This window comes from Cebus imitator, unplaced genomic scaffold (genome assembly GCF_001604975.1).
Source record: "Cebus imitator isolate Cc_AM_T3 unplaced genomic scaffold, Cebus_imitator-1.0 Scaffold25, whole genome shotgun sequence".
Classification (NCBI taxonomy): Eukaryota; Metazoa; Chordata; class Mammalia; order Primates; family Cebidae; genus Cebus; species Cebus imitator.
Window position 1 is genome coordinate 7,173,380 of NW_016107340.1, and position 13,655 is coordinate 7,187,034.

A 13,655-nucleotide genomic window follows, 5' to 3' on the forward strand; every position below is an offset into this window, starting at 1 on the left:
CTGAGAATGAGGTTTTTTTTTTTTTCCTATGACTGTGGTCCTTCAATGCCATAATTAATAATTTTGCTTCTGGATTCCATATTTTCTTTACTTACTAAGAATTTAAGATACAGACTGATGATTGCCTCAATTGTAGAAGAAGCTTTGTATGATTCTAAAAGAACATTTAATTTTTAGTTATTTTCCATCCTAATAAAGCAGTCATGGTAAATCATCTATTGATCTCATTAGAATAAAATATTTGGGAACTGTAAATGTAATCTTTAGTCTATAATGAAATTTCAAAACTTTTAATCCACCTACAGCATGGCTTTTGACCTAGTCTCTGGTAATTCTCCTACAGACTAAAAAAAAAAATACATGAAAATAATTTATTCCTGTCTTTATTCATTAGATACATATTTAGATAAGATATCATGCTTAATGAAGAAGAATTTCTTAGTGAATAAAATGAATTAGGTACTTATTATCATACAGCTTAGAAAATAACAGGAAAGACTGACATAAAACAAATATACTTTAAATCAAACCCAGAATTACAAATTGTTCTCAGTCCTCATGAAGAGAAAATGTGTTACTAAAGGAAATAAAAAGGAAAAGCTAAATTGAGAATGAGGCGAAGGGTTGTACAGGAGAGGACTCAGAGAGTACATCTCAAAAGAAGTGACATTTAATCAAAAGGTCTAAAGAAAAGTTAGCCAAATGAAGGGATTTCAGGGAGAGGGTCCAGGCAGGAAAGAGCTAGTATGTTTGAGAAATAAAAAGGTTCACTGAAACATATTGAGACGAGTGTAGCACAAGATAAGAATGGAGAGTTAGGGAGAAATGCATGCCCTAGTGACCAAGTTGATCATTCAATCACCTAAAAACTAGAAACATATAAAAACGTGCATGTATATCTTCAAAAAAGTACATGAATAAGTGTGTTGACCTGGCTTAATGTCTAATTATTACTTTTAAAACCAACATAGTTGATCACATGTTCACTGTCAGCTAACAGCATGACATCATAGGGGGAAAAAAACCAAAAGTGTTTTAACTTTTGTTAAAATGTATATAGACTTGTAAACTGAGTTTACAGTTGTTTAAATTTAACTCTGCCCTCAGATCTTATCAAATTACTCATACTAATCTATTTTACAGATATAACTTCACCTACATATAAAATATTGTCTACTCAAAAGGAGAATGTTTTATATTTGCCAAATTACAGATTTATTAACTTACAGAAAATCACCTCAAAACTCTTTACTAATTTGCATCTCACCAGGTTTTAGGATCTTAATTTATACTATTTCATGGGACAAAAAGCGTTTAAAAAAAACGCTTGTGTATGTTCATTGCAGCACTATTCACAATAACAAAGACATGAAATCAACCTAAATGCCCATCTAGGGTAGAGTAGGTAAAGAAAATGTAGTACATATACACCATGGAATACTATTAAGCTTTAAAAAAGAATGACATTATGCCCTTTACAGGAAAATGGATGGAGCTGGAGGTCATTATCCTTAGCGAATTAATGCAGGAACAAAAAAACAAATACTGCATATTCTGTTTATAAGCAGGACCTAATAATGAGAACACATAGACACATAAGAAGGAGACAAAAGACATCGGGGCCTATCAGAGGGTGGAGGTTGAGAGGAAGGAGAAGATCAGGAAAAATAACAAATGGGTAGTAGGCTTAATATCTAGGTGATGAAATATTCTATACAACAAACACCAATGACGCAAATTTACCTATATAACAAACTTGCACATATACCTCTGAACTTAAAATAAAAGTTAAAAATATATATATTGGCAAGAAAAAAATATAAAAAAGAAAAAACACTGTTTCATTATTTATAATAGCTATATTTTATTTTTTAAGAAAGTAATTAAATCATTGTCACTTCTCAAAAACATTAATTATTAATCTCTCAACAGCCTTTGATTTTATTGAAAGAAAATTTATGAAACTGACTATAGACAAAAATATAAACTTTGGTCTACTTATGATTTTAATAAGTAGACCAAATTTAATAATAACAAACACTGTTAAGTCATTGTTAAAACAAGGCTACATAGGAGGGAAGACATTTCCTTATTATATATTCATACGTGTCAGGTACAGTTCTATGTACTGAGGATGCCCCTGTGAAAAAAGGTGATAGAACTTCACTAGCTTCCCTGTGGGGATAGGGAATGGGGGAGTGGATGGGTGTAGGAGAACCAACAAAGAAGCAAGTAAATATATAAAATAAGTAATTGTGAAACACTAGAAAAAAATAAATTACAGTAAGAAAAGAAAAAAGTGGGATAGGTAAGAGACACTAGTTCAGATATTGTACATTGGAAGTCCTTTGATGAAGACATGAAGAGTGAAGGGACAAACCATGCTAAATAAGGACAGGGAAGAACAATCTAGTTAAGACAGGGCAAAGACAAAAGCCCTGGTGTAGAGCATACTCCACATGTATAATACAAGGTCAGAAAAAAGTGTATGAGGAAGAGAGAGAGAGAAAATGTACAGCGAGAGAGCTGGAATGGTCCAGATCATATGGGTCACAGGAAAGACACTGGAGTTTATTCTAAATGTGTTGAGAAGCCCCAGGGGCATTAAGCATTAGCAATGCATAGCTGACTTACCTAACTAGATCCCTCTGACTGTGCATGGAGTATGTTCTGGGAAGATAATGAAATCAGAAAAAACAGAGGCTTTGATTCTTTTTCACAATATGAGGGCTTGAATGAGGATGCAGTGTTAGAATGTAAAGTGATTTGGGTTCCGGTCTTCATTTTATTTTGTTTTTTAATGTAAAGCCAATAAGATTTGCTGATAGGTTGAATGTAGCATTTGAAAAAGAGAAAAGATGATCCCAGGGTTCTGGCTGTATTCTGGAAGGATGGTGGTACTATTGAACAAAACGGGAAACACTAAGGAAGAATAGGTTGCAGCAAGTGGAGAAGCAAGAATTTGTCCTATCTCCAAAAATCTGAGCTGTCTTCTGGATACCTAACAACAATGCCACATATGCAATCCAACATTCAGGAGAAAGTTTGAAGCCACAAACATGCATTTCAGACTGAGAAATATACAGATGGTGTTTACATCCATGGAATTAATGAGATCTTCTAGGGACAGAGTACAGCCAGAAACAAGATCCTAGGACCAAGAGTCAGCCACTCTAAGTTTAGAGATCAATAGTATAAGGAAAAATCAATGAAGAAAACTGCAAAGGAGTTCCTATGGGAAAAACTAGGAATGGGGAGTGTCCCCAAAGCCTAATTAACCATATATCAAGAAGGAAGGAGAAGCAATTGCTTCAAGGGTTGCTGAGAGCTTACAGGAGTTAGAGACTAGAAAGTGACCATTGGGTGTCATTATGTGCTGGTCACTTAACCTAAACAAAAGTAGTGCGTGAAGATGAGAGATGGGAAAAAGGCTGTTTAGTAAGGAATCGAGAAAATGCAAGAAGGGAAAGTGCAAACAGCCAGTATGGAAAATTCTTTTCAGGAAAAGTGTTATGAAAAGAAGCAGAGAAATGGTATGGTAGCTGGAAGGGTTGTGGCATCAAAAGTTATGTTTATATCTAATTCTAGATATAATAGCATGCTTGCATACTGATAAGATTTATCAGGTAGAGAAAAAGGCACTTGTTAACCCAGGAGAGAAGTGGAGCAATTAAAGAAGAAGATGCAGAGAGATTTAAACAAGGACAGTCAGTTTTATACTCTGTAGTAGAAGGGAAGGTTTTCTGTGTGGGTAAAAGGCAAGTAAATGTGTAGCAGTAGTGGTGCAAGAGTATTTAAATTATTTTCTAATTGCTTGTATTTTCTCTATTAAATAAAAAGCATGATAATCAGCTGCGAATAGGGCAGAAGAAAAGAAAGAGGTGGGATGAGATCAGGACACATGAACTAGCAATCTTGAAGACTGGAAGAATATAATGACTGGGAAAATGTACCAGTAAACTACGTATTGCGGAATTGCCCTGGAGCCCCCCTGAATGTTCATGCTTAGAACTTAAAGGGAGTCCTGTCAGCATGCTTGAATTATTTTCTCCTGCAATCTAGCTCTTTGTATATAGGTACAGAAGAAGCAGAGGGTTAGAGGAAAGCCTTTTTGTTTGTTTAGAACAATAAAGGATGAAACGGGAAAAAAGCACTGGATATATTCAGGAGAGTGGCTATAATGAGAGATCACATTGAGAAAGGAAGTGGAGGGGTGAAACTACAGATAGCCTGTGAATAGTCTGAGGAATCAAGGGCCTGAAGAGCTATATGGGGCTGAGGATTGTTGCAGCAGGTGTATTAAAGGGAGTAAATTTTAAAGTTAGGAGGTGGTTGTAAGGACAGTGACGCTCAAAATGTAGAATTTCAAGTGTGTTCTGATGGGCTGACTATGGGTGGAACAGGTAAGATTTCCAGAGAAGAGGTCAAGACACTGGAAGGCCAGAGCATTGGGAGAATGATCTGCATGGATATTGAAACAATTACAAAAAGTGGCGGAAATTTTGACAAAAATGATAGAGACCTTCTAATAAAAATCGTCAGAGATTGGTGGGAGTGGTGATGTGCCTATCCATAGTTATGTTCAACAGAAAGGTTAGAGTATGGTATATTAGGGTGGTGCACCTCTTCCGGGAATCTAGAGGTCTTTTCAGAGGAGGGACTCAGGTATGGAAGTGGTAAAAAATGATCAAGAAGGACAACTACATTTCAGGCCCAGTAATACACAGGATATAGGAAGAAAACAGACCTCACTTGAGATAGTTGCACGGAAAGAGAGTCATTGGGAGATAGGCTTTGTTTACAGCAAAAACATGAAAAGATTGTAAAGAATATAAATGTAAAGATTTTGCTGGTAACAGACATGAGTTTCCTTAAGCAAAATAGAAGGCTTAAGTGACATGAAAGAAGTGGAGGAGTGAGTGGAATTAAGGGATATACTAAACCACCTGGGATGACACCTTGGTATCCGCAGCTGTCTCAAAATCTTGGGATCTTGCTGTTTACAGAGGTGTGGGTATCATGTAAGCTTATGACTAACAAAATGTTAATCTTAAATGGCCCTAAAGAGGGCAGTGTTTTAAAACTTTTTAAAAATTTACATTTCAATGATCTGGCTTAGCTATGGAATGACTTAGAGCTTTTCTTCCATCTTTTGCAAACAATAAGAAAAGCATTCTGTATCTCTATTGCCTATTGATAGGCTTTTATTAGGTCTAACTGGGAATGTCTCAAGAAACAGCAGGTTCTGATGAGTTATTGTCATTAATGATGATAACAGAGAATCCATTTAAATTACATCTGTTGTATTAAGAATATATTTTTCAATAATTAAATGAAATAGCTTATTTAGCTTCACAGAGTGCTTTAGTGATGAATTCAGCCTGTGAGAGGCCTATCAAAATACAGAGCTGCTCAATATCACATGTAAAGCAGGAGTCACATAACAATGATAAATATCTTACATTATAATGATACATGGGTGTGTGCATGTGAGTGAGCAGGTGAGTATGAGCATGCGGGGAGTAGTGTAAGTGTGCATGCATGTGAATGCAGAAGGGAGTGTGTGTGATTGTTGTTGTACATGTATGTTACTATATCACACGCATCCATCATTTCCACTGAATTGTTGAAGAATTTAAGCCAACTTTTAGGAAAATATTATCTCTATCTGCAAGTCCCCCAAATTCTTCTGCATGATAATCTTTTCCCTGGGCAAAATTCAAGTTGACAACAAATGTCAGCTTGCCTGTTTTGTGTGTAGTATGCAGACAGGGTACAGCCACCACTGAAAATCAATTACAATGAAATATACATGTCAGTCACTTGTCAGAGAACAGAACCAGGAATGAACTGAAATCTCTCCCTTCCCAAAATCTCCCTTGAGAGAGACCTCAATAGATAAGGTAACTTATTCCTGATAATTTCCTCATAACAATCTCCCTATGAAAGAAACTTCCTTAAATAGTAGGCATGGCTTCACTGTCTTCATTGCCCTCAACGGGGCTAGCAAAGTGTTGCTGTCCTGTGCAAAAGCAGAGCTAAAATACTTTCCTTTTTATTTATTTATTTATTTTTGTCTCCTAATAAATAACTATATGTTTAACTTTTATTATGTTTAACTTAATGTTTGCTCCTTTTAATATTATAAGTGCTTTTGAAAGCTTTTGGGAACCTTAATAAATGGTAGCTCTTCTACGAGATTTAAGGGGAAATTACATGTAAATAAAATTGACGTTTACAGTGTTAGCTCATCATGTTAATTTTTCATAACTTTCAATACTAATCTCATACATATGAGATAAGTATTATTATCCTCACTTAGCAAACAAGGAAACTGAGGCTAAGAAAGGTTAAATCACTTACTTCTAGTCACTCAGTTGAGAGGAAGTATCATTTATCTCTTTATGCTGAAGAACATGACTAGCATAGCGTCTCCTAGGAGGTGCTTAGTAACTGTTGAATGATTACAGCTAATTAGTTCTGAAAATAAAATAGTCATCTAGTTTTATTTCATCAGTTAATATTGAATTAACTGATGAAAAGATGTTTTCAGGGGAAAAACATCTTTTCATCAATTAATTCAATATTTCAGTAAAAATGGAATTTTGAATCTTGGTCACTCTCCCTACCCCAAACCATCCCCTCCACTACTGCACTATTATTTCATTTCACTTGGTAGGTGTTATGTTATCATGGCGATGGTAGCAACATTCATTGAACACGGAAAAACAAAATAGTGGAAATAGCTTTCTAAATGCAGGAGTAAGTGAATTTCTAAGCAAGAATATAAATGTGTTCCTGGCCTGTCGCAGTGGCTCACGCCTGTAATCCCAGCACTTTGGGAAGCTGAGGTGGGTGGATCACCTGAGGTCAGGAGTTCGAGACCAGCCTGGCTAACATGGTGAAACCCCATTTCTACTAAAAATACAAAAAATTAGCTGGATGTGGTGGCATGCATCTGTAATCCCAGTTACTCAGGAGACTGAAGCAGGAGAATTGCTTGAATCCAGCAGGCAGAGGTTGCAGTGAGCCGAGATTGAACCATTGCGCTCCAGCTTAGGCAACAAGAGCAAAACTCCATCTCAAAAAATAAAATAAAATAAAATAAAATAAAATAAAAGTGTTCCTTACTTTTAAGATGGCAGTGATACATTAGACACTAGAATACAGAAAACATGTTTGACTCCTCTGGATATATTGTGTTATTTATGAATCATATTAGCAAGCTTTTTCATTAACATTGATAACAGAAATAAGGTGGTAAAAAGAGGTCTGCTAAGATCTATCCTCAGAACAAATATCTGATCTTTTCATATGAGCTATAAGGACTGATAGCTATCAGAGTATAAGATATGAGCTATCAGGACTGAATAAACCACACAAAATCAGTTAATTTAATGGACATAGAAAACCTGTTCTAAACTTTCTCATAGGATTTTCATAAGGACCAAATGTGAAAATATTCATTAAACTGTCTTGAGATCATTATGCGTTCAACAAAGAAGGAAGTAATAATTATTATTTATCATTCTAGTGTCTGCCTTTTAAAACAACTGATAATATAACTTTAAATAATGTGGGCCATTCACTTGAGGGATTTTATTCTATCATGAAGAAAAATGATACTGAGAAATGTTTTGATGCTTAGTTTAATATTTTAATAATGTTTAATGTTTCTTTGCCTTTATTTTATTTCAGGCTTGTTCAACCTGAATTGAAATCACTTGCAGTGGGTTTCCATGCAATGTTGTTACGATCAGTAGGTATGATGAATACATAGACCATAAATTTGAGATATAAATATTCTTCTCAAAGATTAAAGACTAAATGTAATTAATTTTCAATTATGAGAAAGTTAAAGGAATAAGTAAGATTCATTATTTTTTGCGATCTATGAAAATAAGAAGAGACAGGAAAATTGTGACTTAAAATAGTATTTTAACTGTTAATTCTACTTCAAGCCTATCTGTTTAGACTGAGGAATTATCTTATTTTTATCACAGTCTCTCTTAATAAAAAACCATCAAAAGACAGGTGGTTCTCCAAGTTTCCTTCTTTCAGAAAGTTACAAATATTTATTCCAGGTAGGTTGAGTGGAGGACCTTCCTTCTAAACTGAAACATTATTTAGGGAAGGCCTAAAGCAGCTTGGGAGGCCTGGGAATCTGGCCAGGCTGAGGTTGTACCAAACAACAGGAGCTGACATTAACTGTGCCACTTTACACTGCCTGGTCCTGTAAGGCTGGGCAGCTAAGCTTTAGCAGCAGTTAATGCAAAAGGAAATGAGAACTCAGACTCTAAAACTGGTGATTTTTGATTAAAAGAGCATTCTGAATAAAGGAAAGCTAAAGAATCGTGTTTCCGTTGGCAAAGAGTAAGAATGTAGACTCTAAAGGCTAAAGGTTTATTTGTAAATATTTAAAAGTGATGAGAAAAATGTTTAGGCTATTACTACCTTCCTTGCCGTTTACCATTTTTAGCACACTGATGCCTGTTATTGTTAAGCAATATGTAGCCTAATCCTTATGAATCCTCCTTTGTAAGGACTGTAAATCTTATGTGCTTATTCCCAGAAAGTAGGAAAAGGGCATCATTCATCTAGGGATTGGGACTGATCCTGGCAACCTTTGACAGCAGAAGGAAAAGAACATGGGAGGGGTCGATTTCTGGAAACTTCACGAGTAAAGGAAAAAAGTATAACTCTATGGCCAAATTACAGTGGAGAAGTTGTTCAAGTAGCATATTTGATGAGAAGTTCACAAATCCTCAAAGGTTAAAAGAAAAAGAAATATAAAGAAAATAGGCGAGAGGAGATGAAGATGCTGTAGGGGTCCACTGGTTCTCTTCCCAGTATTCCCTTTTCTGTGTCTCTGATCACCAGCCTCTGTATATCCTGGCAGTTCTCTACCTCCAGATTCAATGGAGATACCTCACTCCTAGAAGCTGAGCCACAGAAGCTGAAAATAGAATCTGGGTAGTTAGGAGTCCTTATGATATGTGGAAATGACAGTAGGAGCAATATATTTGGCAATATGAAATAGAAAAAAATGAATTTTGCCATTCAAATTCTGAGCATCCTATTTTGATGTGCTCAGTATATGGCACAACAGACTCTAAATGCTTCTATGGGAAAAATACACACTGAGTACCAAACTTCCAATTCACAAATAATTGTCTTGAATACAATATATTTGTAAATTGTGGAAGGCCTATAATGTATTAAACTCAAAGAGTTATTTATAAAATGGTTTATGAGAAGTTTTTAAATTGCAGTAGTAAATTGTTGGCATATATTTTTCATTTTCTAGAAGACAACTGTGATTTTTGATACCAGCAAATTTCTCACTCATTTTCTTAGTACCAGTTTTCCTCATATTCAATGGCCTCAATTCTTTGTCATTCTAAGATTTCTCATTCTCAGAGTGAGAAAAGTAAAAGTACTGTTAAAAGTACATGGAATTAGTAAAATTGTGATATATGGATCACTATGATTTTTATGTGACAAAATAAAATTATTCATCACAACACAAAAAAAGAACAAAATAAAGTCATGAATATTTCAGTGCTACTATCTGAAGGACAGCTCTTATGTCACTAAAATTTTGATAAGATTACCTATGGTAGGCCAGGTGGGATGGCTTGCACCTGTAATCCCAGCACTTTGGGAGGCCAAAGCGGATGGATCACCTGAGGTCAGGAGTTCAAGACCAGCCTGGCCAACATGGCAAAACCCTGTCTCTACTAAAAATACAAAAATTAGCCAAGCATAATGGCACATTCCTGTAATCCCAGCTACTCGGGAGGCTGAGGCAGGAGAATCACTTGAACCAGGAAATGGAGGTTGCAGTGAGCTGAAATTGCAACACTGCACTCTAGCCTGTGTGATGGAGTGAGACTCCATCTCAGGGAAAAAAAAAATACCTATGCTTAGAACCAGGAGTCAATCTCAGAGTTTATTAAAGTAGTATTAGGAGCAGATGGACACTTCTACCATAAACAACATATGTGTTCCTGAAAAGCCCCACTTGTGCAAAATAATGCACTACAAATAAAAATTGACTAAAAGATTGAACACTGAAAACATATGCATTATTGTGATCAGAACAATGATGAGAACTAACAAATAAAATTTAGCACCATAGTCCCTAACTTGGAAAGCTTTGGTTGCTTCAGCAGTATTTAGAAATCTGCAAAATCAGTAGTGAGAAAATGCTGGATTATAGGCACAAATGACACCAAGAAGGGGGATGTAGAGCTGTGAGCCCAAAAAGAAGTATAACTTGCCAAGAGCTAATCAATCTCTGAATCTGGGCCCGTGCTTCTCTGGGGATGGGGTGCTGGTGGGAGAGCTCATATTTTAATTTTCTTAAAATAGTGTTGAAAAAAGTCTTGCCTTTACAGCCTTTAAGCTGAGAATGTTTTGCTTTTAACATAAAGATATACTTCTCCCCAGTTCCAGCTTTCCTTGCCTAAGTAACATCCCGTATGAAACAATATAACATTCTTGTTTTACTAACAACATTCTTCTTTTAACTAATCAGATTGAAGCTAATTGGTATTGTAAGAAGAACAGGCACACAATGTACAGGCACATAATGCTTCTTCTTCCCTATATGTATAAAGAGGAAAGCATAGATAAAAGATGTCTATAACATTACTATATGATTTGGAACTTTGAGATTCCTTATAATCTTGATTCTTGGGCAGATTTAGGCCAAAACAGTAGAAGAATCCTCCAAAATAACTTTGGAGGATAACTTTTACTTTATCCATTATGAATCAATGTGAAATATTATCCAGACATATTTGAAATATGTTATTGTATTGACATCTTCTCTTCTGTTGCAGGAGGACTTCTAGCTCCAATATATTTTGGTGCTCTGATTGATAGAACATGCATGAAGTGGTCCTCCGATAGCTGTGGGAGACAAGGGTCTTGTAGGATATATAATTCCACATTATTTGGGTAAGTTGTCATAAATATATTTCATTAACTTTTTTCCTTTGCCTTATTAGTTTCTAAGAACATAATTATCAGTATGTAATAATATTAATGATAGACACCATTGAATGAACACTAAATTTTGTATTTAGTATTTTACCAGGCAATCAGGGTATCTCATTTTAATACTCATAGAAAATGTAGGAAATTGATATTGTCTACTTTTTCTGTGTTTTTCTAGAGAAGCCAGAGGCAATTAAATGTGTGTGTGTGTATATATATATGTGTGTACACACATGCATACATGTATATACATATATACACACACACACATTCAATTGCCTCTGACTTCTCTTGAAAAACACAGAATGACCAGCTGGAGCCTGGTCATAAGTCAATGAGGAAAAAAGGGAGAAAATATTTCTACACTCTTCTATTCGTAGGGAAAGATATTCTATAAGTGTCATGAAGATGGATGGTCATCTGGAAAGAAAAAAAGCTGAAATTATACCATCCTCTTAAATAAAGTTGATTCCAAATTTATACATTGACAAAATATATACATTTAAATGTGATGTTATTAGAATAAGTCATAGTAGAATTTCTTCTAATTATCTAGTAAGCAGAAATATGTTTGTAAATATGACCCAAATGCCCAAGGCCATGATAGAAAAAAAATGATAAAATAGTTTTAAAACTCTGCATCTCAAAACTTATTTTGCTTAAAGTTTAAAACCAAAAGATAAAATAGAAGAAGAATTTGTAACTCGTAACAAAGACACAGGCAAATGGCCTAAGTATATACAGAGCCATTAAAAATCAGCAAAAACAACATCAAATGCTAGTAAGTTTACGAAGCAATAGAAATTCTCTGTCATTGCTTGTAGGAATGTGAATGGGATAGTCATATTGAAGACAGACTGGAAGTTTCCTAGAAAGCAAAACATAGTCTTATTATATGATTAAGTAATTGTGTTTCTTGGTATTTACCTACATTATTTGGAAACATGTACACACAAAAACCTGAATTTCTATGAAAAAATGGTAGCAATCAAGATGTTCTTCAGTAGTAATTAATAATCACATCATGGAGAATTTCTCTTTTTATTCTCTTAACAGAGTCTTACTCAGAAAAGTTTTTTATTTTAAGTCCTGCTAATTAATTACTTCTTTCATGAATTGTATCTTTGGTGTTACATCAAAAATGATAACCAAATTCTAGGTCATCTAGATTTTCTCCTATGTTATCTTCCAGAAATTTTACAGTTTTGTGTTATACATTTTGGTTCATGATTCATTTTGAGCTAATTTTTGTGTAAAGGCTGCATCTAGATCCATTCTTTCGGATGTGGATGTTTAGTTGTTACAGCACTAGTTGTTGAAAAGACTATACTTTCTCCATTGAATTGCCTTTGTTCTTTATTAAAGATCAGTTGACTGTAATTAAATGAGTCTACTTCTGGGCTCTCTATTCTGTCCCGTTCATTTGTCCATTATTTCACCAAAATCACATTGCCTTAATTCCTGTAGCTTTTTAGTAAGTCTTGAGGTCAGGTGGTGGCAGTCCTGTTACTTTTTGTTCTATTTAAGTATCGTTCTGGCCTCTTTTGCCTCTTCACATAAGCTTTAAAATTAGTTTGTCAATATCCACAAAATAACTTACTGGGATTTTGATTGGGATTTGGCTTGAATATATAGCTCAAGTTGAGAGGAACTGACGTCTTAATAATATTAAGTCTTCCTATACTGTATATGAACATGATATATCTCTTTATTTAGTTCTTCTTTGATTTCATTCATCAGTTTTGTAGTTATCTGCATATCACTATTATACATACTTTATTAGGTTGATACCCAACCATTTCATTTCTGGGGGTGCCAATGTAAATGATAATGTGCTTTTAATTTCAAATTCCAGTTATTCGTTGCTGATATCTAAGAAAACATTTCACTTTTGTATATTAGCCTTATCTCTTGCAGCCTTGCTATAATTGCTTACTAGTTTTATTTTTTTGGAGCTCTTTGTCTTCTTAAAAATGTTGTGTTCTTAAAAAAATTTTTTTAAATAGCATAGCCAGAATTTTGCATATCAGGTTGAAAAACAGCGGTGAGAAAAGACGTTCTTGCCTTGTTCTCAACATTAGTGGAAAAGCTTTGATTTCCTCACCATTAAGTATGATGTTAGGTGTGGGTTTGTGCCAGACATTTTTTATCAAGTTGAGGAAGTTCTCCTCTTTCTAGTTTAATGAGAGTTTTTATCATAAATGGTGTTTGATTTTGTCAAATGCATTTTCTGAAGCTATTGAGGTAATTCTGTGATTTTGTTCTTCTTTAGCCTGTTAATGAAATAAATTATATAATTGATTTTTGAAAGTTGAAACAGCCTTGCAAACCTAAAATAAAGCCCTCTTGGTTATGGTGTTTAACATCCTTTATACATTGTTAGATTCAATTTGCTATTTTTGATAGTTTCTGCATCTATATTCATGAGAAATATTGAGAAATATTTGTCTGTAGTTTTCTTGTAATGTCATTGTCTGGTATGGGGATTAGGGTAATAATAGCTTTGTAGAATAAGACAAAATATTTCTACTGCTTCTATCCTTTTAAAGAGATTGTAAGGTATTGATATAATTCTTTCTTAAGTGTTTGATAGAGCTCACCAGTGAACCCATCTTGTTTTGGGGCTTTCTTTTTTTTTTTTTTTTTTTTTT

At 34.6% G+C, this 13,655-nt stretch overlaps 1 protein-coding gene across 1 annotated transcript in view; it reads left to right on the plus strand.

The window, feature by feature from the left end:
- Nucleotides 1-13,655, plus strand: part of LOC108300240 (solute carrier organic anion transporter family member 1B3-like) — a 77,996-nt gene that overhangs the window by 49,009 nt on the left and 15,332 nt on the right. Inside the window, exons 12-13 of the mRNA XM_017522946.2 lie at nt 7,699-7,763; nt 10,848-10,965. Coding sequence (XP_017378435.1) covers nt 7,699-7,763; nt 10,848-10,965 — 183 coding nt within the window. The remainder of the gene's footprint in view (nt 1-7,698; nt 7,764-10,847; nt 10,966-13,655) is intronic.